We start from the raw sequence: 26153 nt of genomic DNA, 5'->3' as shown, positions 1-26153 counted from the left end.
TTTTTTTTTTTTTTGGACTGCAGTTTATGTTTAATATGATCAAAATTTTGCACTGAATAAATTTGATAAGAACCCCCACATAAAAATAAAAAAAATTAAACAGTGCATCAAATGCAACTTTACCCTATATTGTTTTATTGTCTTTGTTTTTAAATTAAACCTTAAAAAGAAAATAAAAACATTATGCTTGCATTACTAAGTTAAATACTTCCAATACTTAAATTCTCATATTGTATAAGAGATAAACTACAGAAGTTTTTATAGATGATCCCAGTTGATTAAAATATTAGCAATGAAAATCACAGGATGCTTACATGCAAAGAATTAAACATGCATGTTATTGGTATATTGAACAGGAAATCAGGAAAACAAAAATGTACACAGAAATCATTTATTAAATTTGTTATATGCATATTTGGAAGGTCAGAATTATTATATAAAATTTAAAATATTGAGAAATTGCCACTTATGCCATATAAATTCTTTTATGACATTTACTTTTATAATTGTTCATGCAAGATCAGTTATCATATTTTATAAAGGGAAAAGATGAAGGCAACATGCAGTCTTCTAGTACAGAATTTAAAATATTAACTATCTCTCTGAAGATATGCTTTAGAGAAATTGGAGTAGAAAAAAATGTACTTACCAAAAGAGAATTGGATCGATGATTATGTGAATACTGCTGAGAAAAAAAATCTGTAGTATGATCCAGTCTATTATGCCCTCCATACTCTGGAGCATCAGAATCCAAGGCAATTTTATATGTATAGCAATAGTTAAGGATTTCTATAGTGGAATTACATCATTTAAAATAAGAAATAATACATAGAATATAATACAGTTAATTGCAGAAATGAGCTCTTTATACAATGTTTAGATATTCTATGTGTTGTATGTCATAAGCTGAACACACATGGCTTTTCATTAGCATGCTGGGGTCACATTAAAAAAAATATCAAAGCAGTCATAAAAAATAAATTTCATTTGCTTAATCTTTTTCAGATAAATGTAATTAGACCTAAATAAAATAATTAGATGTAGTTATCTTTCAATATACAAAATACAGATGGCTCTTAGTATGTTTAGCAATTTTCTTCTTCTATATAATTATAATTAGGGAACAAATTTTGAAGACAGTTTAGGGAAATAGGTTGTTATAAGGAATCAAACTGCTCTCTAATCTACATGAACAAGGGTTATATATACTACTATTTAAGTACCTGTTTATTATTCAGTATAAAATATATTTACCTATTTTACCTGAAGGAATAAATTTAGTCTATACCCAGTTATTTAGTAATAAACTGCTTGTAAGAAAATTGAATTTACTTTGGCGTAAACATGTGTAGGACTTCCAGTAATCATGAATTAAATATAAAGAAAAATTACTTAACATATGAACTAGGGTCCCACTTAATTTACTCATGCTTTACCACCATTAACTCAATGTGACTTAAGTCATAATTACCAAAATGTTCCAAGTGGAAAGCCAGAAGATTAGGAAACTTAATACAATGGGAACTTTGAAAAATGAAAAGCTATGAGATTTATTCACAGCCAAAAAAAAAAAAAAAAGAAGTCAAATACCATTTATGCATCCACATATAAACACACATAAATATATTCAAGAAAAGTCTGGACATGATAGTCCTGTCCCAACTTGGTCCCTTAAGCAAGAACAACCCTTGACTCCATTCGGTGTAAAAGGTTTACTTTACTAAGGGCCAAGTGTATTACAGTATAGCAAAGCCAGAACTGGGGTTTGCACACCAACTTTTCATGGTTAACTTTTTCCTCTTTGTCCCATCCCATTGTTGACCCTTCATTGTCCAATCATATTCAAATAAAATAGGAACAGATTGTTTTAGGAAGTAGAGTAGGCAGTTCAGAGGTGAATGCCTTTCCCAGTTGTCTGATCTTGAAGTTGTGTCTCTAGAAGCTACCATGAGTCATTAGCCTTCCCCCAGTTCATGGCAGATTGGCAGCCAGCAAATGCGAAGCGTAGGAGTGACAGGTCCAGTTAATAATGTAAAAAGGCTGTTATAAATCTATCACGATACCCACAACCTTTGAAATCATTTCTAAATGCTAATTTAGATTTCTTATGCTGCCACATAACTAAAATTAGGCTGCATTTTCTGTGGGACTTATTTGTAACATTGTCACATTAGCAAGTCCTTCCCAAAAGTGTTTTGAATATCCTTACTTTTTTTTTTTTTTTAAATTGATTTATATGCTGCCCTTCTCTGGAGACTCAGGGCGGCTTACAATGTGCTCAGCAATAGCCTTCATCCTTTTGTATATTTATACAAAGTCAGTTTATTGCCCCCACAACTGGGTCCTCAATTTACCTACCTTAGAAAGGATGGAAGGCTGAGTCAACCTTGAGCCTTGGCGAGATTCGAACCTGCAGTAATTACAGGCAGCTGGTCTTAATAACCAGCTTAATAACAGGGTGCCACTGTACTACCAAGGCTCTAACTTTGTTAGATAGGCTTGTTTCTTTCCAAAGATACAAATTAATAATGATATGACAACTATAGCTTTTTTATTCCAGAAATGTCCTTAATACTGTGTATCCTTGGCTAAATCTGAGACCAAGTCATTCCAACTGATGGAAGTAGAGAGCTCTAATTTTCTGTCTCGTAGATTATCCTCAGATATTGTTCCAAAATTCTTCATGCCTGTAAAGTACAGGTGTGTGTGTGTGTGTGTGTGTGTGTGTGTGTATGTGGTGAGGTGAGAGAAAAAGATCTTAGAGAAACAAGGATTACAAAAATGTGCTTTAAGCCTACAAAACAGAAGACACGAGGAACAAGCTTAGACTGACTTTTCCCTAATTCGCTTGAATATACGAGGGGAGAGGCAAAAAGTCAGGTTCTGTTAGTAAGCCTATATCAACAGAATACTAACCAGACTTATGGATGCAATTTCCTGACTTGGCCTAAATGAAAGGGCTGACAGTCTCCCACACAGAACATTTTTCTCCCTAGCCTAGAAGAATATATTTCCTATTAGAATGATAATGGACAGATATAACAGCTGAAAATACTGCACATGCATATATTCCAATATAGAGGTTGAATCTATATCATGTGCTGATAAATTCTCACTACGGCAATGGCAAACTGAACTTCTGCTACAAGATGTAACTGTTTTTATGCTCAAGAGGTTACCACTTTCCCTTAATGGGACTAATTTCCCCTCAGAATGCTGAAAGATTCTGATCAACAGCTATAGCTTACAGAAATTATTTAATATAGCTCTTACATTAATAACTGTTCCTGAAAAATTAAATGATGAAAATTACTTAGGGCAGCCTTTGCTTGACCTAAATTTCTGCGAACGTATTATAGTGTGTTCAAAGCTGATGCTTAAGTCAGCATGTTTCACAGAGGATTGACCCAGAAAAACTCTTAAAACAGCATGCAGAAACTTTCTTCCAGTAATTGTTTATATTGACAATCATTTTTAGTTCCTCCTTGCCTACCACAAAGAAGAGATCAAAATACTATTTGGATTATTTTACTGCTGCTTCTCCATTGAAATATGATTTCAGCAGGTGCCAGCACACTGCTGAAATGATTCATTATGTATTTATAGAGGTAAAACAAGTACGTGAAGTGTTGATGGCAGCTGGACCTGTTAAGTCACTAGTGATAAGAAAAAACACAATGAAGCCTGAGTGAAGCTGTAAGAAAATCAGTCTGTCAAAGGCACAGAAGCAAAAATTAGATACGAACATCTAAATTAAACCAAGTGATATAGAAGCTATAAAGCAATTAAAAATTATAGCCAATTATAAACCAATTATTTTGTTGCCAGGTATCTCCACATTCAAATTTGGAAAGCCTCAGGAAAAGGATATATTAAAATATAGAAGCTGTTATGCTAAAAAGTATCTGCTAGGCCCAAAGGCCTTTTTCGCCAAATTGCTCTGCATTTTTTCTGCCTTATTTAATGTTACTTTTTCTTCCTGTCATTTGAAGACTTTTCTTCCATAGCCTCCTTCATTTTATCATTTTTCCTAATATCTTTTTCATACAGTGCCCCTGACGCTTCTGTGGCATTTTCTAACATAATAATTCTTGTGTTTTAAGAAGGTTTCGTCACTGTTTTTCCTGATGTCATTTCCATACATTATGCTGGGAGACTAAATAAGAGTCTTACTCTTATATAAAGACTTATTCCTACTGAAGTTGTTCCAGTTTAATACACTTCTCATTTCTTCTCCTTCATATTCCCTTTCCCCCCCTACAAAGTTCCATTATTGACACCACCTATATGGAATGTTGAGTCTGGGAATTGAATTACATACTGAAAAATACTGTAGGACACAAATATCTGCCCATTCATTCCTTAATGCAAATGGGTACAAATATCTCTTCCTAACAAAATTCTCTAACTAACCCCGTTTCCTTTAAAATAAACAGAACAGAACAGAATAACAGAGTTGGAAGGGACCTTGGAGGTCTTCTAGTCCAAACCCCTGCTTAGGCAGGAAACCCTACACCACTTCAGACGAATGGTTATCCAATCTCTTCTTAAAAACTTCTAGTGTTGGAGCATTCACAACTTCTGGAGGCAAGTTGTTCCACTGATTAATTGTTCTTTCAGGAAATTTCTCCTTAGTTCTAGGTTGCTTCTCTACTTGATTTGTTTCCACACATTGCTTGTTGTCTTGCCCTCAGGTGCTTTGGAGAATAGCTTGACTCCTACTTCTTTGTGGCAGCCCCTGAGATATTGGAACACTGCTATCATGTCCTCCCTTGTCCTTCTTTTCATTAAACTAGACATACCCAGTTCCTGCAGCCGTTCTTCACATGCTTTAGCCTCCAGTCCCCTAATCATCTTTGTTGCTCTTCTCGGCACTCTTTCTAGAGTCTCAACATCTTGTTTACATTGTGGCGACCAAAACTGGATGCGGTATTCCAAGTATGGCCATATCAAGGCATTATAAAGTGGTATTAACACTTCACGTGATCTTGATTCTATCTCTCTGTTTATGCAGCCTAGAACTGTGTTGGCTTTTTTGGCAGCTGCTGCACACTGCTGGCTCATATTTAAATGGTTGTCCACTAGGAGTCCAAGATCCCTCTCAGTTACTATTATTGAGCAAGGTACCACATATACTATACCTGTGCATTTTGTTTTTCTTGCCTAAATGTAGAACCGTATTTTTTTCACCACAATTTCATTTTATTAGATAGTGCCCAATGTTCAAGTCTGTCAAGATCCTTCTGTATCTTAAGCCTATCTTCCAGTGTGTTGGCTATTCCTGCTAGCTTGGTGTCATCTGCAAATTTGGTGAGTTCCCTATCTATCCCTAGTCCAAATCATAGATGAAGATTTGAAGAGTACTGGGCCTAAAACAGAGCCTTGGGGTACCCCACTGCATACTTCCCTCCATGTAGATGTCATTCCATTGAGGACTACACGTTGAGTGTGGTTGGTCAGCCAGTTAAACCATTACACTTGTGTGTTTTTTGGCTATGATCAGCTTTATGGGCTTGGCATTATTAATAATAGACTTTCATCATCCTTGTTATCCATTAATTATCTCAACCTTTTATTAATCAGATCAAATCAATCAGGTTGTTATGTTGTTCATCTGAGGTTGTATTTACCTACTTTTAAGAACTGTAAGGACCAGATGATTTTTACTATATACTAATACATAAAACCATAGAACTCAAAAAGGATGTACTTTCTTTTTCACATGATGTAGGTTCAATTCCAGCAAGATGGAGTTGCTTTGGGTTTGGAGACCATTTGAATATTTCATTGTTGGTCATAGATGATGCTGGTTTTGAATTTAATCATAAACTGGAGGTCCTTTTGGACTTGAAGGTCTTCCTCATATAGATGATTTCCTCATATAGATGACTTCTATATCTGGTGTACCAGATATGGCCATTCCTGGATCAAGAGGTTCTGTGGATGATCACTTATGTCTTGGTCATTTATTGCTTGGATTATTGCAGAACAGAACAGAATGGAAGTGCCCTTGAAAATAATCTAGAAAATATAGCTGGTCCAAATGCAATGCATGTATTATGACTTGCTTATGTTTGAGATTTGCCAGCTCAACAAGTTTATGCTTGAAGAATATTTCCTTAGACTACACTGGAAAGTATTTCCTTGATTACTGTAACTGATGGTACAACAGTATTGTCAGGGATGCTACACATCCTCTCCATGACCAGTTTTCCTTATTACCTTCTAGAAGAGGTTTTGTTGTATTTGAAGCAGAACATCTAGATTCAATCACAGCTTTGTTCCATATAGTATCAACTATGTAAACTCTCAAGTTTCCTCTTTCCACTATGTATTCAAAAAGGGCAGTGATTAATGTATGTATGTATGTATGTGTGTGTGTGCCTGTGTGTATTTATTGAGAGTGGGCAACAGAATTTCATTTTTAATATGTGCCAGTGTGTTCACAGAAAAATAGGACAATAAAAGTTATCTTAATTTATCTATCTTATCTACTATTTTTAATCCTTATTCAACTTATGGAATATATATACACTGCTTAGAGTCAGTTTAATTATAGCAAATGAAACTGATCATTCTTCCTTTTTTTTTTTTTTGCTTCAAACCCACTCTGTTCCATTGGCTTTTAGTTGGCTGAATACATCAAAAATATTGTCTTCATTTACATAAAGCTATTAAGAAGAATCCTATGATCAAGCAAGTTATGCCGTATGAAAACTGCATAATGGCATACCAAATTTGAAACAGCCTTTTCATGTCTTTGCAACTAAGACAATTAGTTCATATAATTAAGAATTCAAATTATGTTCAGTGGGTACAAATTAATTTAGCACAATATTCCCTATTCATAAGGGAAATTTTGTACCTTACTGACATTAAGAAATTAGTATCTGCTGTCTCAAATCCATACATAATTTTACTTTAGAAATTTGGGGTCTATAGTCTAATGTTTATTCTCTTTTTTCTTCTTTATTTTTGATTTGAGCTTGCTATATTTTTTGTATTGTGTAATTTTTTCAATAAAAAGCAAGAAAGGGTCAAACAATCCCCCCTCCCCGATTATAGTATCGATTTTTTTCTCTTATAGCACCAAGGCTCTGCACTTCTTGCTATGATACCACTATGGAAAGACGGAATCATGGCAGCATCCTTTATTATGCCATATAAGGAAAGTTTTGTCACAGATTGAACACTGAAATTAATCAAAAGCCATTAGATAGGAAGCGATGATAGTTTTATTCTTGATTTCTTGAAAGGCCTATTACCAAAACAATAGTTCTTACTCAAGACAAATAGTACCTGCTTTTTATAGTTTCCGCAGTCTCAGCTTGTTCATGCTGCAAACTTTCCCTAAGGAGTGCTGCTGAAATATATCCAAATCTCTGAGATGTTAAGAGGTTCATTTTCATTTTGAATTAATATTTTCAACTGCTTGCATGAAATCTGTGCTGGTCTCTGCTAGTTGCTTTCCCTAGCATGCTTATCTAGATTGAGTGTTTCATAATATATTCAAATATTTCAATATTGCATTAGTGGAAGATCACATAAATCAAATAGGTATATTTAATGAATATACTTAGCTTATTTTTTTTATCATGAATGTAAAAATAAAGGAAAAGTCACATATTACATATGTACATATGTGGTATTCTGTTCATATATGCCCTGAGTTAATTTTTAATCCATTAGAGTTCACATTACTGTTTTGACCTATCAGCTGTTACAGACTGCAGGGATCACCACCGCCCATCGCCACAATTGCCACTCATTGCCGCTGCTGCCTATTGCCACTTCTGCATGCCCCATTTTTGGTCTCTATGCATCCCATTTTCAGCCCGCTCCAGGTGGCGATCCCCGCAGCCTTGAACAGCTGATAGGCGGTATTCCGGGAGGCAGATCAAACCACCAATCAGCTGCTCGTGTTAAATCAGGCTGTGCTGAAGCTGACCAGGCTGTTTGCTGCAAGGGGGCAAATTGCTGGAGGCAGAGGCCAAAGGGTGGGGGCTGGTGGGTGGACGGGGCTTCAGCAACATTCGAACATTCACTGTATAAGACATTTCCATTCACTTTGGGGGGGGGGTAATAAATTTGCACCATTTTTTACTGTGTGACAACATACTATTTTACCAATGTCTACATATTCCATAGTCAGGTATCTAGGCTTTAAAATGCCTCTGTGCTAACTCTGTGAAAGGGACAACATGCTATAATCTGAACTCAGAAGACATCACATATGCAGCTGTGTAGGATGTTTTCCTAGGGAAGTTGATTTTGACTGTATAAGACTAATATTGCTAGACACTGAAATGCAGAGAATTCCATTCCTATAGAATTCCATCTTTGTTTTAGAATCTAGGCCATCAGTCAAAACTATCACACAAATACATATACTGGAATACTAATACAGTTATCCTACAGATAATGTGCAAGTCAACCAGAGTCATTTCATTGAGATGCATACTACAGAAACTAAATAAATAAATAACAAAATATATAAGTCTTAAGGTAGTTTTTAAATACTATTTCCATTGCCTTTGACTAAAATTTCAATCTCCCAAAGCCTGAACTAGAACAGTGGAAAAACTCCCCATATATCATCTGAAAAACGATCCCCAATTTTATTACTGGTATCATAAACCTCACTGAAACCTATAGTTGTAATTTTATCTCTGACGGTTTTTTCAATAGAGTACCAATAAACACAACATCTGTCTCATTGTGGTTTATGAACGTAAGACTAAGGCCTCTTCTTGTTTACCTTGTTCTAAATATGATTGATTTTATCATTTGTTACTGCTACAAAAAATCTGTAATTTTTAATTTTACATTTAAATTTACGGAGTAAGTGTTCTAGTTTTTCAAATTTTAAAAAGAAAAATATATTATAAAAATAATAACTAAGAGAGCAGTGACTATATCTTTCTATACTACTTCTACCTTCACTATTTCTCAGCACACTTATTAATGAATTTGGAAAAATCTAACCAAGATAATTTTGAAATGAAAAAGATATCCATGGATGTTGGCTTGGAAATGTCCCTCTTTTGCAATACAACCTATCTGACAAGATTGCTGCTGAGAAACAAATTGCAAAATATATTGTTATACAGTAAATGCTTTCCTGAACTCCTGAATGATAAATACAGTATTGGTTTAAGGAAAAAAAAAACACCTTACTTTTATAACTTGGCTATTTTAACCTCCTACATTAGCTCAAGCAACAAAAAGGAATATTAATGGTGATCAGTTTGGAAACAAATGTGTTATCTGTATTGTGATACTAAAATAGCAGAACCAATGATCCTTAATGCAGAATGATACTAAAGTGAGAATCTGACATTATTTATCATATTTCACACTTAATTACTATGTTTTTAGTATATTTCTGAACAAATTCTTATTTTTAAACAGAATTGGTGCAGGCTTAATGCCACATGAAGCATTGGTAGATATATTTAGACCATAGAAAAAGAACATGAAATCAACTTCTCACAAGAAATGTAATAATTATATTCATGAGTAATAATTATTCATGAAGATCATGATGTGGCATGATTATTTTAGAAATTCTGAGGAGGATTATTGCAAAAGCAATAGCATTTATCAAGGATTTTGTGAAAAACAAGCTAGTTTCCATACTTTATGGACTGGTTTATATAAACATTTATCAGGGTATTTAAAAAGCAATTGCTCTTGTCTATTACAGATAAAATAATCTTATTTTCTAAGCCAAACTACCTGCAACACAATACATGAAATGGCCATCAGCTTATGTCCTAATATCGAAGCTATAAAACTGATCATGATACAGAGTGATATGCTCAGCCATTAACTTTTCTAGATACAAGAAAATTCTTGTTACTCAGTGAAGCAAGAGTACTTTAAGGTGCTTCAGTAACAACTAAGTGGCAACATTATTTCTCTGGGAAGAGCCAGCTTGACATTTTCCTTTTACAAGTTATATGAGAGGGTAAAAAAACCTTTTATCAGCAGCTACTGGATTAATACTTTTATTGCTGGTCTGTAACTATAAATTAAAAATATATGTTAGATTTTAAAAAAAATATTTTTCTTAATTAAATTAAATTAAAACATTAAATTAAAATCAAATTCAGCTTCTTCCAAACAAGTTAAAGTTTTGAAAAGAAGACAAAAGTTTGGTTTCAATCTATGAACAAGATAAAGTCATAACTAGCATGCATACAATGGCAAAAAACCTATTGCTTCACACGATTATGGTTTGAAGTGTGAATACAGGCTATTTATGTATATATTCAGTTGCTTATGTATGTAGAAAAATTCATAATTACTCTAGTGTTTTCTCCCTAGACTGCTACCTAATTTCTGGAAAAAAATAGTTACCTTTTTTCTTCTATAGAAATCTTTCTTGGATAGCTGAAGGGAAGTTGAAGAAAAACATTTTATTACTCTGTTTTTAAACAGTCAAAGGCTGAACTGATTGTGGCAAACAAACAAAAAGCTGAACCAAAAAATCCCTAAATGAATTTAATCAATTTTATTTGATTTATATCCATTTGTTTTTCCTCCATGAAACTGAGGATAAATAATTTAAGGATTTCTGAGGTAGCTTCCAGTTTTTATCTGTAACCTCTTACCTCTAAACGTATAAAATGTTTAGAGTTTTGTAGCAAAGAGAATGGAGAAGTGGCCTTTGACTGATATAACAGCAATATTGACTGATACTGCAGTAATATGCAAAGAAGTAAAAACTATTTGGCTTGCAATTATATCTCCATCAATTTGTATATACTGAAGAGATTTATCTAAAGTAGCCTCAGCTTTATGTTGAAGCCAGAAGAGCCTACAATGTTTAATGTGTTTTCTGAAGAATCAAATAGACTGGATTATGAGAAGGAGGAAGAGATGAAAACATTGTTCAAAGAAAGTATGCAAATATTGCACTTTTCAGAAAATCCCAAGGGTTATTATCAGGGGTGAAATCCAGCAGGTTCTGACAGCTTCTGGAGAACTGGTAGCGGAAATTTTGAGTAGTTCAGAGAACTGGCAAATACCACCTCTGGCTGGCCCCAGAGTGGGGTGGGAATGGATTTTGCAATAACCTTCCCCCAGGAGTGGGGAGGGAATGGGGATTTTGCAGTATCCTTCCCCTGGAGTGGGGTGGGAATGGAGATTTTGCAGTATCCTTCCCCTGCCACACTCAAGCCATGCCCATCAAGCCACACCACATCCACCAAGCCACACCCACAGAACCGGTAGTGAAAAAAATTGAATTTCACCACTGGGTATTCTTATATTTGTATAGTTATATACTTGTGATTGTACACAAGTAATTACAAACTAATAATCAGTGTACAATCCACTATCAAAAATAAAATAATTTTCCTATTAAAAAAGGGAGAAAAGGATATTTGAATAATACTGCAAAAACATTCACATTTTAATAGTATTAGCTGTAACAGATTAAGCATCTTGATGAAAGTTGGCATTTTGTGATCTTAAGTTAAATTATTTGTCTCCATTTTATGTAAAGATTGAATTCTAATAACCAGGGACACTTACATAAGTGTACTTCAAAGCATGAACAAGCAAGCAGCTCAAAGAGACAATTTTGCCTTGGGCAATCAGTCTCTAGTGACTCATTCCAAGTGACCTTGTTTGCTCATTAGAAGCTCTAGGTGCATCTTACAAATGTCAGGGAACTTTAATTTGCTTTTTAAAAAATGGATGTAATCTGAATGTTGATGTTAATCTTCCCAAGATTTCAGGGCATATCAGCCATTATTTACATTGCTATTGAGCTGACATATTCTTCCATTCTTGTATGAATTTGCATTAGTACATCTTTGCTCAACCTGTTAAATTGTTTTCATGCCTTATATATAATATGCAAATCTAAGCATATTGCATCTATATACATATTAGGATAAAAGAAAAGAGTCTACCTAGTAGTCAATGAATAACTTACTTATACATTTCACTGGGAATTCTGAATTATCAACCAATGTAAACACCACGGCTTGATGTATATAAATGAGATAGAATCATACTGAACTATATTCTTTTTGATGTTGATTTGTCAAGGCACTTCAGGACACTATAAACGGGTTACCAATTGCATAAACCCTACCTATTTTTCTTTTCTAGTCCTAATTATTGAGTCCTTTTAGTACTTTCCACGTTTCCTTTGCCCCAGGCTATTGGAGACTAGCATTTTATTCTGTTCCAGCAATATCTTAAAATATCCTTGAAAAATTTATAAATTCCTTAAAATATCCAACCTAGAACTAAGAAGAAAATTTCTGACCATGAGAACACTAAATCAGTGGAACGCCTTACCTCTGAAAGATGTGGCTGCTCCATTACTGGAGGTTTTCAAGAACAGAATTAGTCCAGAATAATATTGGACAGGGACTTAGACTAGAAGACTTCCAACCCTATTATTCCATGTTCTATGTTCTATCCTCCATTGCTGTCCACATAAGCTTTTTTTAAAGTCCACTTGTTTATGAGACATACATGTGGGTGTTGAAGCTAGAGAGAAAAGATATTAGCTATCTACTCCTAATACTTAATTCATCTCAATTAAATCATTCTCATACAGGTCTAGGTTACCAATCTCCATAGATAATAGAAGTTATTTTAAGATCTATATGAACATGACCTGTATGTTGTTTATTTGTAATTGATAGGAAGGGATCTTTCCTCTGGATTTTTTAAAATATTTGTTTCAGTGTCATCATACTACCAGTACCCACATTTCCCAATAAATACTCTTTCAAAATTTGATTTTAGAGGGTATGCATTAATGGGTGGTATATGTAAGAACAAGAATTTAGGTTTTATATTTGCAGTAGGTGGTATTATTAACTTTGGACTATACTTCCACCAACAATTATCATGGACCTCCAACATGTTTATCTCAAGTTTATTTGGCCCTTGATTACTACTGCTATCTAGTTGTTTCTGTGAGACTAGACTGAAGCTACCATACCTAAAGTTAAAGCTGGCACATGAGGGTAAACAAAAGCCAGGAATCTTGTCTAAAATGTCCCTTAGAGGAGGTAGTTAAGAAGGAACCAAGTAGATAAGGAAACAAATAAAACAAAATATTACATGAACCAGACAAAAGAAGTTGGGCCTGGTCACATAGAAATCTCCTTCCCAAGTCCCATCAATAGCTACCAGACTTGAAAATCAACAAGGCAAGTGTAGCTGCCAGTGTTGTGAATCAACAACACAAGGACTTTGGGAGACAAAAGGATTTCTGAATTCCACCTACTCTTTGAGCCCTCTTTGGACTTAGACTTGGCCACTTCCATCCCTCTGGCTGGTACCTCGCAGCATAGTTGAGAAGGACATGTGTGTATGTGACAGTGTGTGTGTGTGTGTGTGTGTGAGACAGAGAGAAAGGACAAATGTATTTTATAACAGTAAAGTTTTGTTGTTACTTTAAATTTACAAGGTCTCCATGTATTCCAGATAATTAGTTGTGCTTCAATGTTTGAAAGTGTTTTGATTGTGGCTATTGACAAGGGCTACGTGTGGGTGACTATAAACAGAACTTGGAAACACAGGTAATACTTCCTGGAATATTTACATTCCTTCTAACTTTGAAATCATAGAACAACTACTTCTACAACACTATGCAATTGTTTGGAGTAATCATGTATGGAAATATGGATCCTCTTCATGCTGAAGCCAGTAAGGCATGGAACAGGTCTAAAATTATTCTGACTTTGAAATGTTCTAAGCTTGAAACAGCTGTTCCAATTTACAAAACAAAATTTATATATTCAGAGTCTGTTTGAAACAAAACATTTGTTCTAGAGTGATATGGAACGATGTTATTTTTATTGAAATTACTTTAGTAATTATGGGCTTTTCTGAGCACAAGATTAGACTTTTATTAGTTTCATAATACTAGTTTTATAAACATTTATAATAGTTTATCTTTCCTAATTTTCCAATTTAGTCAATGCAGCAGCATAAATAATAATGTAAAACTGCCATTAGCTCAATTAACTTTGGTGATGTAGACAAAATGCTGGGAAATTGCACAATTACTTAGCTGCCTGTCTCAAGACTGAAAGCTATTGTACATTCTATCCTAACGTAGAGGACAAGCTCTATTGAAATTGACTCTGACTAGAAATATATGTAAATAAATATATATCCATACAATATTCATACATGCTGCTAATAGTGTTAAGACTAGGTATGATACGAATGTAAATACTATTAGCACTAAGTCAGTTTTCTGAGTTTTGGGATGTATGCAACAAGTAGTCCTAGTACTACTAGTAGTACTAGGTACTAGTAGTATAACCACAATTTCTTGCCACAGCACAGTTTATAAGTGAAGCAGTTAAGTTAGCAGCACAGTTGTTAAGCGAATCTGGTTTTTCAGTGATTTTGCTTGTCCAAAAGTTATAAAAGGTGATCACATAACCTCAGGACATTGCAACTGTCATAAATATATGCCAGTTGCCAAGCACCCGAATTTTGAATACATGACTGTAGAGATGCTGCAATGTTTGCAAGTGTGAAAAACAGTCATAAGTCACTTCTTTCAGTGCTGTTGTAACTTCAAATGGTCATTAAATGAATGGTTGTAAACTGAGGACTACCAGTACAGGCACCCTCTATATGTGTTCCTATGTATTCATATGGTACTTTTACAGTTCATTTCAACATAGGTTTTCTTTGTTCATACAGCTTGCCTGGAAGTTACAAATGTAATAATGATGGAATTTGTTTAATTTGATATAATTAATGAAAGAAATAAGCAGTAAACCAAAAATCAAAATCAATGGTTGATTTCAAGTTGGTTGACAGTTCTTTAATTAGATTATTTATTGCTTGATTGTTCATCTGGTATTAATTCCTGTTATTTGGATGTTGATTTCTACTGAGATATTCTAGTCCTTTTGATTCCAATCAATAGTCTTAAGAAGAATCCAATAGTCCAGAAGGAAAAAAACAGGAACTATTCACAACGTAAGGACTGCAACAATTAATATGTAGGACAGACAGGCAGAAGACTAGTAGAGTGCATCCATGAATACCAACTAGCAATCAGAAAATACAAGGAAAACTCCTTTATTTCACAATACATAGACAGACGAAACCATAATTTCAACTGGAAAACTGTCAGCATCTAAGCTAAATTAAAAAAATGTGAAATACCGTATTTTTCGGAGTATAAGATGCATCCCCCCCAAAAATGGGTAGAAATGTCTATGCATCTTATACAGCAAATGTTGCCGAAGCCCTACCTGCCCACCAGTCCCCACCCTTCAGCCATTTTCGGCCTCCACTCATCGTGTTTTCGGCCTCTGCACGCCCCATTTTAGACCCGTTCCAGGCTGTGGGGATTGCCACAGTACATTACTGCCTCTGTGTATCGTGTTTTTGGCCCATTCCCCGGCGTTTGGAACCAGCTGAAAATGCGATGTGCGGAGGCTGAAAATGCAACACACAGAGGTGGTGATCAGTACTAATGTGCTGTGGCGATCCTGGCAACCTGGAACGAGTCTAAAATGGAGTGTGTGGAAGCCAAAAACACGATGTGTGGAGGCCAAAAATGAGACACGCAGAAAAGACCATGGGCTGTGGCAATCCCCGCAGCTTGGAATAGCTGATTGTCAGTATTCCAGGAGGCTGATCCAACTGCCAATCAGCTGCTCATGCTGAATCAGGCTGTGATAACGTGCTAGAGCGGACCAGGCTATTTGCTGCAAGGATGCTAGCCAAATGAATACTGATGGATGCTGATAGGCAGAGGCAGAATTTTTTTTCTTGTCTTCCTTCACAAAAACTAATGTGCATCTTATACTCTAGAGTGTTTTATACTCCAAAAAATATGGGTAATTACTGGAAATTTAACATGCAGACAGTTAGCAATCAACAGGCACAGAAACAACATTTACACACCTTTCAAAAAAAGATAATAAAAAACTAAAAAGGAAACAAAAGCAACAACAACAACAAAGAGAAGACAACCTCACCAGCAATCAACTTCCAGATAAACAGGGACTAACATCAGCACTGACAAACAATCCAGCAGTAAATAAGCAGGTGCCCTGGTGGCATGGTAGTTAGCATTGCAGGCAAACTCTGCCCACAGCCTGGAGTTTGATCCTGATAGTGCTCAAGGTTGATTAAGTCTTCCATCATTCAGGTTGGTAAAATGAGTACGCAAATTGTTGGGGGCAATATGCTGACATTATAAACTGCCCAGAGAGTGCTATATAAAGCACTATGGGCAGGTATATACTGTAAGTCTAAGTGCTATTTCTAAATAATATCCTAATTAAGGAACTGCATATTCAGCCAGACAATCAAACAGTAAGCAACAGCCTAATCAAGGAACTAAAAACAGATGCTACTTTTGTGCCTTTGTGCCCTTTTAAACAGCCTTTTGCTTTTTGAATCCCGTCTAATCTTACACCTTATTGTAAGCATAAGACAAAACTGTAGACAATGGTTAATGAATTCTAGGTTCTCTTGTTTCATTCATTCATGGTTTGTTCCAGTAATCCATTATTTTGTCAGATCTGACAAAAGAATAATCTATTATTATAATAGCCTTATATTTGATGCGGACTTTATTAATTTGAATCATGTCCACACCAGCATGACTCTCCTAGTTCATGTTATTCTTATATTTGAGATAGGTAGATGAAGCCTAAAGGATCTCTGTCCAAAGACCTCTATTGGTAAGGTAAGTACCAGATGGGATTTGAACCTGTATTGAAGGCAGTTCTCTAACCACTACACTATCCAACTGAAATCTTATCTATATCTGTATTTATATCATCTATATCTCTTTTTATTTTATAGCTATATATAATTTAAACAATATTTTGAAATAGAATAAAGGTGTTTTTGTCACTTTTAACAATTATATTTAGATTTGGTTCTATAACTACCCAATATTTTTTTAAAAAAATAAATTTAAGTTGTAGTATACTTTTAATCTTTTACAGTTATATTATACAAACACAGACACACACATACACACACACACATAAGGTAAAGATTTCCCTCGCACATTTGTGCTAGTCGTTCTCGACTTTAGGGCGGGCGGTGCTCATCTCTGTTTCAAAGCCGAAGAGCCAGCACTGTCCGAAGACGTCTCCGTGGTCATGTGGCCATCATGACTAAATGCCAAAGGTGCATGGAATACTGTTACCTTCCCACCAAAGGTGGTCCCTATTTTTCTACCTGCCTTTTTACGTGCTTTTGAACTGCTAGGTTGGCAGAAGCTGGGACAAGTAACGGGAACTCATCCCGTTATGCGGCACTAGGGATTGGAACCGCTGAACTGCCGACCTTTCGATTGACAAGCTCAGCATCTTAGCCACTGAACCACCGTGTCCCTGTCATACACACATACATATATGTTAAGAAGGGTCATTGACTGTTTTCATTAAACCTTGTCTTCCATAAAAATATTACTTTGAATAGTGTATACTAGAATAATATGATCATTTTGTGGGATTCATTATCAAAACTAATACAGACCTATCTGTATGCCAAAGTAAATGTAAAAACAGCAGAGGGTGATGTCATCGTCTTTTCCATAAATTATCATTCACTGCAATATGTGAAGCAAAATATAATGAGATAAAGATAAAAGGATATTTTCCTGGTTTTTCTACACCCACTCGGTAATCGGTGTAACTTTGAGATGGATGAAAATTAAATATAAATAGGAGATTTGCCCTTTCATAAGCAATAACTTTGTTTAATTCATGCTTTTCACTCACATAGGCCTGCAAGGAATAATATAAAAGTAACATTATATACTATTTAATTTGAACACAAACTTCATAGTAACAAAAAATATTTGCCAGGAAACATCTCCACGAATGTCCTTGAAGAACTTTTTGTTTCTCTCTGCATCTCATGCAAACAGAAGGCATTAACACACTTCATTGTGCCATTAATTTAAATTACTTAAATTTAATATATTTTTGTATTGAATTAAACATTCATTACAATTACTAACTGAAACAAGTAAGCATATGGTTTAGTTTAAAGTTAACAAGATTCTTGGTGAACACAAGAAGCAAAAATGTAATAATGTATCAGAAAGTGGAACATTTTTGTATTTCATACTTTTCATTGCAAAGGAAATTGTAAGTATCTAGCCAATAAACCTGTTAAAAATATGAATGGATTTACTCTATATAACTTTTTAAAGGCATGTTTTCCAACAAATCAAATTGAGGAAAAATGTTATGTTGGATATAAAATTTTGGAATCAAGACAAATAATTTGTTTGAAACAGTCTTAAACAAATATGCAATATTAATAAAGTTACTTTCTTAATTTTTTAAAAATTCAATTTCTTTCTGATTAAATGATGAATGTACATAGTGCTGAAAACTATTATATAACTATTATATAACATTTTAAAATTATATATACTTTACCGGAAGTGATGCAAGCCAGCCGAATTTTTCTTCCAATTTATTCATATCTCTGTCAAACACATTTAGGAATCTATAGCGAAGAAGTTGATCATCAGCTAAATTAAACTGTCTCCTTGCATAGTGGTAGCTTTCATTATTGCCTTGTCTAGGAAAGTCTAACCATTCTGGATGTCCAAATTCATTACCTATTTTTTTTTTTTTTTTTAAATGGAAAGACATGAAAAATAAATGGATCTTTTGTAAATATCCTTGGAAAAAGTATTTAAACATAGTTGCAAAAAAACCTCCTGAAACAATGTTTAAAGCTGTTGTTACAATGTAAATGTTGAAATCTTTAAACTATCTATGATATTTTACTTACTGTAAAAAATTGTGTTGTTAGATACTAAACAAATTAAGCAAGTTTGTCCTCCTCAATTACCATGTACTGTTTAAAAATTGTACCAACTTAATGAGTAGGAATTTAAAAATTATTACTCCAACCTATTTGTCATTATATATTAGATTTTTTTGAGGAAAGAGAGTTGAAGTAAATCAATCAAGATGACTTCCTATAAAATATAATGGATTATAGAGGAAATTGAGCAGACCAAGACCAGTTTGAACTAATTATTACTCTCAAAGTCACCCTATCTATTTGATGAAAAAAAAAAGGAAAGAAACATTTACCAAGAAATTGTCTTTTGCAATTCTCTCTAGTTGAAAATCTTAGACCTGTAGGCTACAAGAGGTAGGAAATGAAGTTCCAAATACAGTTGATATAAAAATTGTTTTCAGGAGTGGTTTTGCCTCCTTCCTAGGGCTGAGGAAAAGTGACTGGCCAAGGTCAGCCAGCTAGTTTTATGCCTAAATTGGCACTAGAACTTATGCTCTCCCAGTTTGTAGGCTTATGCCTAAATCATTACACCAAATTGATTCTCAAGAGGAATCATATACTATTATCCTAATCATTGTGTTGACAGCCTACAAAACATGGGTTTATAGCATATGTTTTTCTATAAATATATTTTGCATTTTTTTTCATAATTGTAGCATAGCATTTCTGACTTTAGATATAACATGGTATCTTTAAGTAAAATGTATGACATCACAACAGTATATTTTTGCCACTTGATTGTAGCAAAAACAAAACATTAATTTGTGTCTTTCAGTTTAGACCATATAGTAAATGGTGGAGATTTTATATAATGCATTAATGTACTGTATACCGGTATATGATTTTTTGGAATCTCTGAACCTACAGTAAGATAGAAAGGTAGAAAGATAGATAATGGTTAGCTGTTTTTATTCTGTGTATAAATAAACCACATCTGTAATGTCCTAAAATTTTCAAAGCTAGAACATTTTTGTTTTATTATAAAATATGAATATTTCCCAATAAAGATCCAATAATGGATTGATTTTGTGATCAGGTTTTCAAAGTAATATATTTATTTAAAAAACTACAACACAAAATGCCCAGAAATAATTATAATCCAGAACTGAAATTATTTTATATAATTCTTTATGAGTACAAAGTCAGTACAAAGTATATTTAAATAAAGACTGCTACTAGAGTTCTTCAGATATTTCAAAACTCACTTGCATTTACCATTGATTGAGAGCAGTTTATCTAGAAATGCTATCAGCATGCCTACAAAGGCTGGGTGATCCACTAGATACTTAATTATACTGCAAAGAAAACTGAAAGAGGTGTCAAAATTGACAAGCAACAAAGCTATCTGGTACCTTCATAGCTTAGTGCAAAAATGTGCAAAATAACCCTGTCAAGATATTTTTGCAGACTCCCCCAGACAGACTAGCTCTAAAAAGAGCCATTAAAATTTGTCATTTAAAAATATGAAAAAATGAACTTCCCAAATGACAGCTGTCAAGCTTCATGAATAAATTAATATGTATGAAGCAACAGACATGCAAAATTATAATCCATGATTATTTATATCCTTGTAAGCTACTACTACTACTACACACAAACACCATGGGTAAATATATAAATGGCTAAGTTCAAAAAATTTTCTAGCTCTATGCTGCACATTTATTACAAAATAGTTGTCTAAAATACTATTATAACAGAAAACACACAGGAAGTAAATCCCAAAAATATAAAACTCACCTGAAGTATAATAATTTCCAAGCAGACATTACACTCCTTTAGAAAATAGGTTTCTTGCATGAGGAATATACTAACACTAAAAGAGTATCTTCTTTCGAGTTATATATTTTCAGGTTAACAATTTGCAATCTACTTTTCATAAACCTGCATGATTTTCCACTATAGCTTGTACAAAATGATTTATCTTTATATATGTTGTTCTGCAAGCATCAAAAGTATTCTAAGGCCGGTATCCCAACATCAAAAATGCTAACCTGATCTAGACTTGCATTACTTTTCCCTACTTCATCATCAGATATGATTGGCTTTTTTTCTACTCCAAATTAATTATATCTATGTTATCAAATCTGGATCAGGTCCCATAAATTAAAAGAAAAAGTTTCAAATCTACAAATTTATACATGGACAAATAAACTTATAATTTTTGTATAAATGTTGTTACAAGTTTTTTTTTAAAAAAGATAAAAACTAACAAAATGTAAAATAAAGAGGAGAAAGGAGGAGAAAAGACAAAAGTACAAAAAATATGTCAATCATCTCAGCAAGATCTCTCATCTTCAGCAATCATTCCTCCATTGTGAGTAATGCTCTACCCTTCCACTTTTGACCATATAATAATACCACTGCCATACAGACAGTATAAAAACTGAGGGTAAAGGTTCATTCTCCGAGTTTGTGGGTTCATTTCCAAATGTTTCATTACCAGGCTAGGCAACATCCTCAGCAGTTTTTTATAGTATAAAAAATTATAAAAAGTTCCATGATATTTTCCAGCTGTCTGTCCATTTGACCCAAAAGATACATCTCTTATTTCAGTTGTACATTAGTCTTTAAAATCTTTTCAATTATTATATGCATTTATGTTCAAAATTTTCTGACTTACTTATTTGCTTATTTATTTGCAATTTTATACAATATTGAAAAAAGGTTTAACTCACTGAAAGAAATTTTGTTTTCACTGCAAAAAAAAAAATCCCTCTATATATGTTGTTTAATTATTTCCCATCATGATTAAGAAATGAGTCTGGCAGGCTTACTGTCCATATAGGTAACTTTGCAGTTGTGACTGCATATAATTATATTTATTTATATATCCAATTTAAAAACTGTCCCTCTCACTCACAGTCCAAGCAAGTCAACAGAGCCAGGTCTTCAGACATTTCTGCAGTTTACCCAAGAGTTAAAGCAATTCTTTGTTTAGGGTGGTCAAATCATGCCGCTGTGTTTGTGTAAATAAAAACAGAAATCTGAAAAATGCATCTGTGTGTATTCATCATTGTATTAGCACTACTGTATGAAAAAGAAATTCAGAACCGATGTTATTTATCTATTGCAATATTTTCCATTCTGATTTACAGTTACTGTATTTACAATGACTGAGACCTTCCATATGACTTGATGAATGAATGCTTTACCTTAAGATAGTGTTTGGCATTTTATATACAGAAAGCATGTGGCCCTGGCTCTCATCCTGAACAATGATCTACCTTCAATAGTAACAGATACATTCATTCAACACAACAACACCTTGTTTACTGCATGAACAATGAAATTCACATGAGTGAATGTTTCCCACTGAGCAAATTAAATTTATCCAAACAAAGCTCACTTACATTTTCAATAGGAAATATTTTCTAAAATGACATCAAGTTGAGCCATAGAAGAAATACATATATTTATAGTATAGACCTGTGATGGCAAACCTATGGCACGTATGCCACAGGTGGCACATGTAGTCATATCAGTGGGCATGCCTGCTGATTTCTGGGCCTTCTGGGCCCACCAGAAGTAGGGAAACAAGTTGTTTCCTGCCTCCGGAGGGCCTTGGGAGGTGGTGGGAAAGGCCCATTTTTATCTCTCACCTGGCTCCAGAGCCTTTCTAGGAGTCTGGTGAGGGCGAAAATGGCCTTCCCCACCCCATTGGAGGCCCTCCAGAGGCCAGAAACTTCCGGTGCCATTTTCGCCCTCCCCAGACTCCTAGAGAGACTCTGGAGCCAGGTGAGAGAGAAAAACAGGCCTACTGGGCCATCGTGTGCCAGGAGCGGGGGGAGCAGGGGGGGTCACGTGCATGCACGAGGCGGGGCGCATAGAATTATGGGTGTGGGCACACACTTGACCCCTCCGCCCCATTCCTCCTCCTGGCACACGATGCCAAAAAGGTTAGCCATCACTGGTATAGACTGTCAAATTACAAGAATAAAAATATAAATGCTTAATACCAATGCTATAAAAAGATGCTTCATCAAATCGTTCCTTATTGCTTTTAGAAAAATATATTATAAAATGGTCTATTAGCCATTTTTTAAAAATGGAATAATAGGAAAGCTACTTTTCAATTTATGATCACAATTGAGCCCAGAATTTTAATTATAAGTCATTGTGGCTAAGTGACAGGTCCATGTGAAACCCCTCTCCCCAGCTCAATGATGCAATCCTGGCTCTCTCCATCGTGGTTGTTAAGCAAACATATAGGTTAAGTGGATGGGCCAAAAGAGCTGCCTTCCATGTATAGAAGGAAACTGTAGCACAGGGCTATAGAAAAGAAGTTTAGATCTTCATGATCCCAGGTTTCTTTTCTTCAACCCTGCATTGTAGTTCCCTTCCCTTCTGTGTGCATATGGTCAGACTGATTTTGGAGTGAAATCCATCCGACAGACAGCCCTTCCACTCTCTAAGATGCTTGCTGAAAAAGTCAAAAGTGGGATTTTGGCATATAGCACTTGCAGCAAGTCATTTGCAACCCGGGTGGCTCCAATTGCCCCATGCCAAAATGCCAGTTGGCTTTCACCATGGACATTTTCTACCAATATCATTGGGAGATACCAGGCTTGGTAGAGGGACTCTGCCTGGTGTGGGGTGAAATCAATCTGGTAGGCAGCACTGAAAAAAGTGATTTATGACTATTTTGCACACTTATGACCATTGCAGCATCCCTATGATCACATGATTTACATTTGGATGCTTGACATATTTATGACGGTTGAAGTTTCCCAGGGTCATGTGATCTTCTGACAAGCAAAGACAATAGAGAAGGCAGGTTCACTTAACAACTGTGTTACTAATTTAAAAACTTCAGTGATTCACTTAACAAATGTGGTAAGAAAAGTCATAAAAAGGGGCAAAACTCACTTAACAAATTTCTCACTTAACAACATACATTTTGGGCTCAACTGTGGTCATACGTTGAGGACTACCTGTAGTTAACTAGTACAGAACTACTGACTTTGAAATTCTAAAAATAGAACAAAATGTTATGTAATTTGATAAAACCATAGGGAGAAAAATGATCCAATTTCACTTTAAGCTTTTTTTAAAATTAAAACAAACTTTCAAATACATCATGAGTATATTAATTCTATTTCAACTACTATTACCAAGTGACTACTCTTTATGGATAGTCAGTACTGTGTAAATCTAAATATGTGGATTTAGACCAGAGGTGGGTTTCAGCAGGTTCTGACCAGTTCTGGAGAACGGTAGTGGAAATTTTGAGTAGTTCGGAGAACCGGTAGTAAAAATTCTGACTGGCCCCACCCCCATCTATTCTCTGCCTCCCAATTTCCAGCTGATTGGGAGGAAATGGGGATTTTGCAGTAATCTTCCCCTGGAGTGGGGTGGGAATGGAGTATCCTTTCCCTGCCATACCTACCAAGCCATGCCCACCAAGCCATGCCACACCCACCAAGCTACACCCACAGAACTGGTAGTAAAAAAATTTGAAACCCACCACTGATTTAGAACAACTGGATAAAGAAAAAAGATGAGAAGACTGTAGTAAGCAATGGAAAATGTGCATTGGTACTGGAGTAAATAATTTGTGATTACACATGATTCTGACTATGAAAAAGTCATAATTTGTTTCATTAGACTTACTTACATTATCTATTCTAGAATATCAAGACACTATTTAGAACACACACATTTGAAATGAAAAGTTGCACCTCTATAAAAAATTCCTCTTCTGGACATAAATCTGTGATCATAAATTGTTGAGATCAAATTCTAGGCTGGATGCCTATCTTGAAAAGTTCTTTGTGCTTGAAACACAAGAAATAAACAGCTTTGTATTCTTCAGCATGTATTATGAACAAAGTCAGTAATACATACAAAATCAAAATATAAACTTATTATAAAGACTCACTTCAGAGCACCAAAAATGCTTATATGTGATAAAATGTGTTTCATTACAATTTGCTTTTCTCAATATGAGTAGGTTCAGAAAAGTTGATTTATAAAACATAGCTTTTAAAGTACACCATAATTATATAAACTCATAATATTTGAATAAAATTTCTAGCAATCAACTTAACTACATAAGACATTATATATTCTAGATTGTTACATATTTAATGGCTCATTGAACAACAAAATGATCATTATTTCCTTTTCAAAAAATACAAACTGCAATTTCAAGAAATAAAAAGCAGGGAAAGTACTCAAATATGAAACTATGATATGTGCAATACACAATAACAAACAACAAAAATATTCCTTTAAAATTGGATATGTGTGATGAAAGTAATGAATTAGCATTTTATGCCAGAAAAACAATGTTGTTTGACTTCCCAATTCACTTTCATTCTATTTACTTTGTTCTTTAAATTTGATTGCATTGCTGAGCTAAAATGCAATAAAATGTCAAAATATTTACAAATATTGGTCCTCTTTATTTTTCTTCTGTCCATAACCAGCATGAATATTGCATCACAAACTGTATTTTGTTGTTTTTTAACCATTTAGTTGTCTCCAACTCTTGGTGACTTTACAGGAAAGTGATCTCCATGCTATCCTGTCAAGCACAGCTTCTTTCAATTGTTGGATGTTCACCTTTGCATCAGATTTGAAGTTATCAAGCCAAGTTATCAAACCTTTCTTCTTTGTCCACTAACCATTTCTAGCATACTGAGCTTATCTGTTATCACTTATGCTTTCTTGATTTTCCTTTTGTTGTCCAAAAGCCCATTTTTGTTATTTTTCACTATCGTAGCAAAACATATTGATTTTTAGTTTCACTAACCCTATCCTTGCAGTTTCAGCATTTTCATTAATATTTTCATTTTGTTATATGTCCTGTATGCCTTTTTTAAAAAAGAACTTTCGTTTTTGTTTCTTAATTTAGAAAGAGTATTGCTCATTCTAGAGCATGGATGTCAAACTTGTGGTGTCACGTTATTGTCATGTGACGTATTGTGACATCTTTCCCCTTTGCTAAATGGGGGGTAGGCGTGGCCAATGCATGATGTATGTGGCCCGCGGACCACAGGTTTGACACCCCTGCTCTAGAGAATAACTTATTCCAACAAAATATTTTTGATATATTGCCTAAATTGGCTTTCCTAGACTAGTCAGTTGATTTAAATACCATTTATAACAGTCTCTTTGTGGTTCACCTAGTTGTGCTAAGATTGAAAGGCAAGGTATTTTCAAAAAATGTATTTCCACAATTGGCATCAAACATAGTTTTCAGGAATTTGGTTCTCATCTATTACACAGGTATATAAAATTAAATCCCTGCCACAATAAAATCACATGTTGTCCTTAGCAGCGTTCCAATATTAATCAAGTAAGCAGTTGGAACAAATTGTGAAAATGCTTTCTTGTAATCATCTAGTACAAGT

The 26153-nt window shown here is 34.5% G+C and overlaps 1 protein-coding gene across 11 annotated transcripts in view; it reads right to left on the bottom strand.

Annotated features, from left to right (window-relative positions):
* GBE1 (1,4-alpha-glucan branching enzyme 1) overlaps window positions 1-26153 on the bottom strand; it is a 167197-nt gene that overhangs the window by 30910 nt on the left and 110134 nt on the right. For all 11 annotated transcript variants that reach the window (XR_015734452.1, XM_087895005.1, XM_087895004.1 and 8 more), the window contains 3 exons: window positions 18423-18607; window positions 17629-17759; window positions 650-767 (listed from right to left, as the gene is read on the bottom strand). Coding sequence is in view for 10 of the 11 variants with exons in the window: in XM_087895005.1 (XP_087751131.1) it covers window positions 650-767; window positions 17629-17759; window positions 18423-18607 (434 nt within the window). In the remaining variant the exon portion in view is untranslated. The remainder of the gene's footprint in view (window positions 1-649; window positions 768-17628; window positions 17760-18422; window positions 18608-26153) is intronic.

This window comes from Pantherophis guttatus, chromosome 5, assembly GCF_059756535.1.
Source record: "Pantherophis guttatus breed Tessera chromosome 5, ASM5975653v1, whole genome shotgun sequence".
NCBI classification, from domain to species: Eukaryota; Metazoa; Chordata; class Lepidosauria; order Squamata; family Colubridae; genus Pantherophis; species Pantherophis guttatus.
The sequence above is the reverse complement of the archived record's forward strand: the minus strand, read 5'-3'. Positions and strand labels throughout refer to the sequence as shown.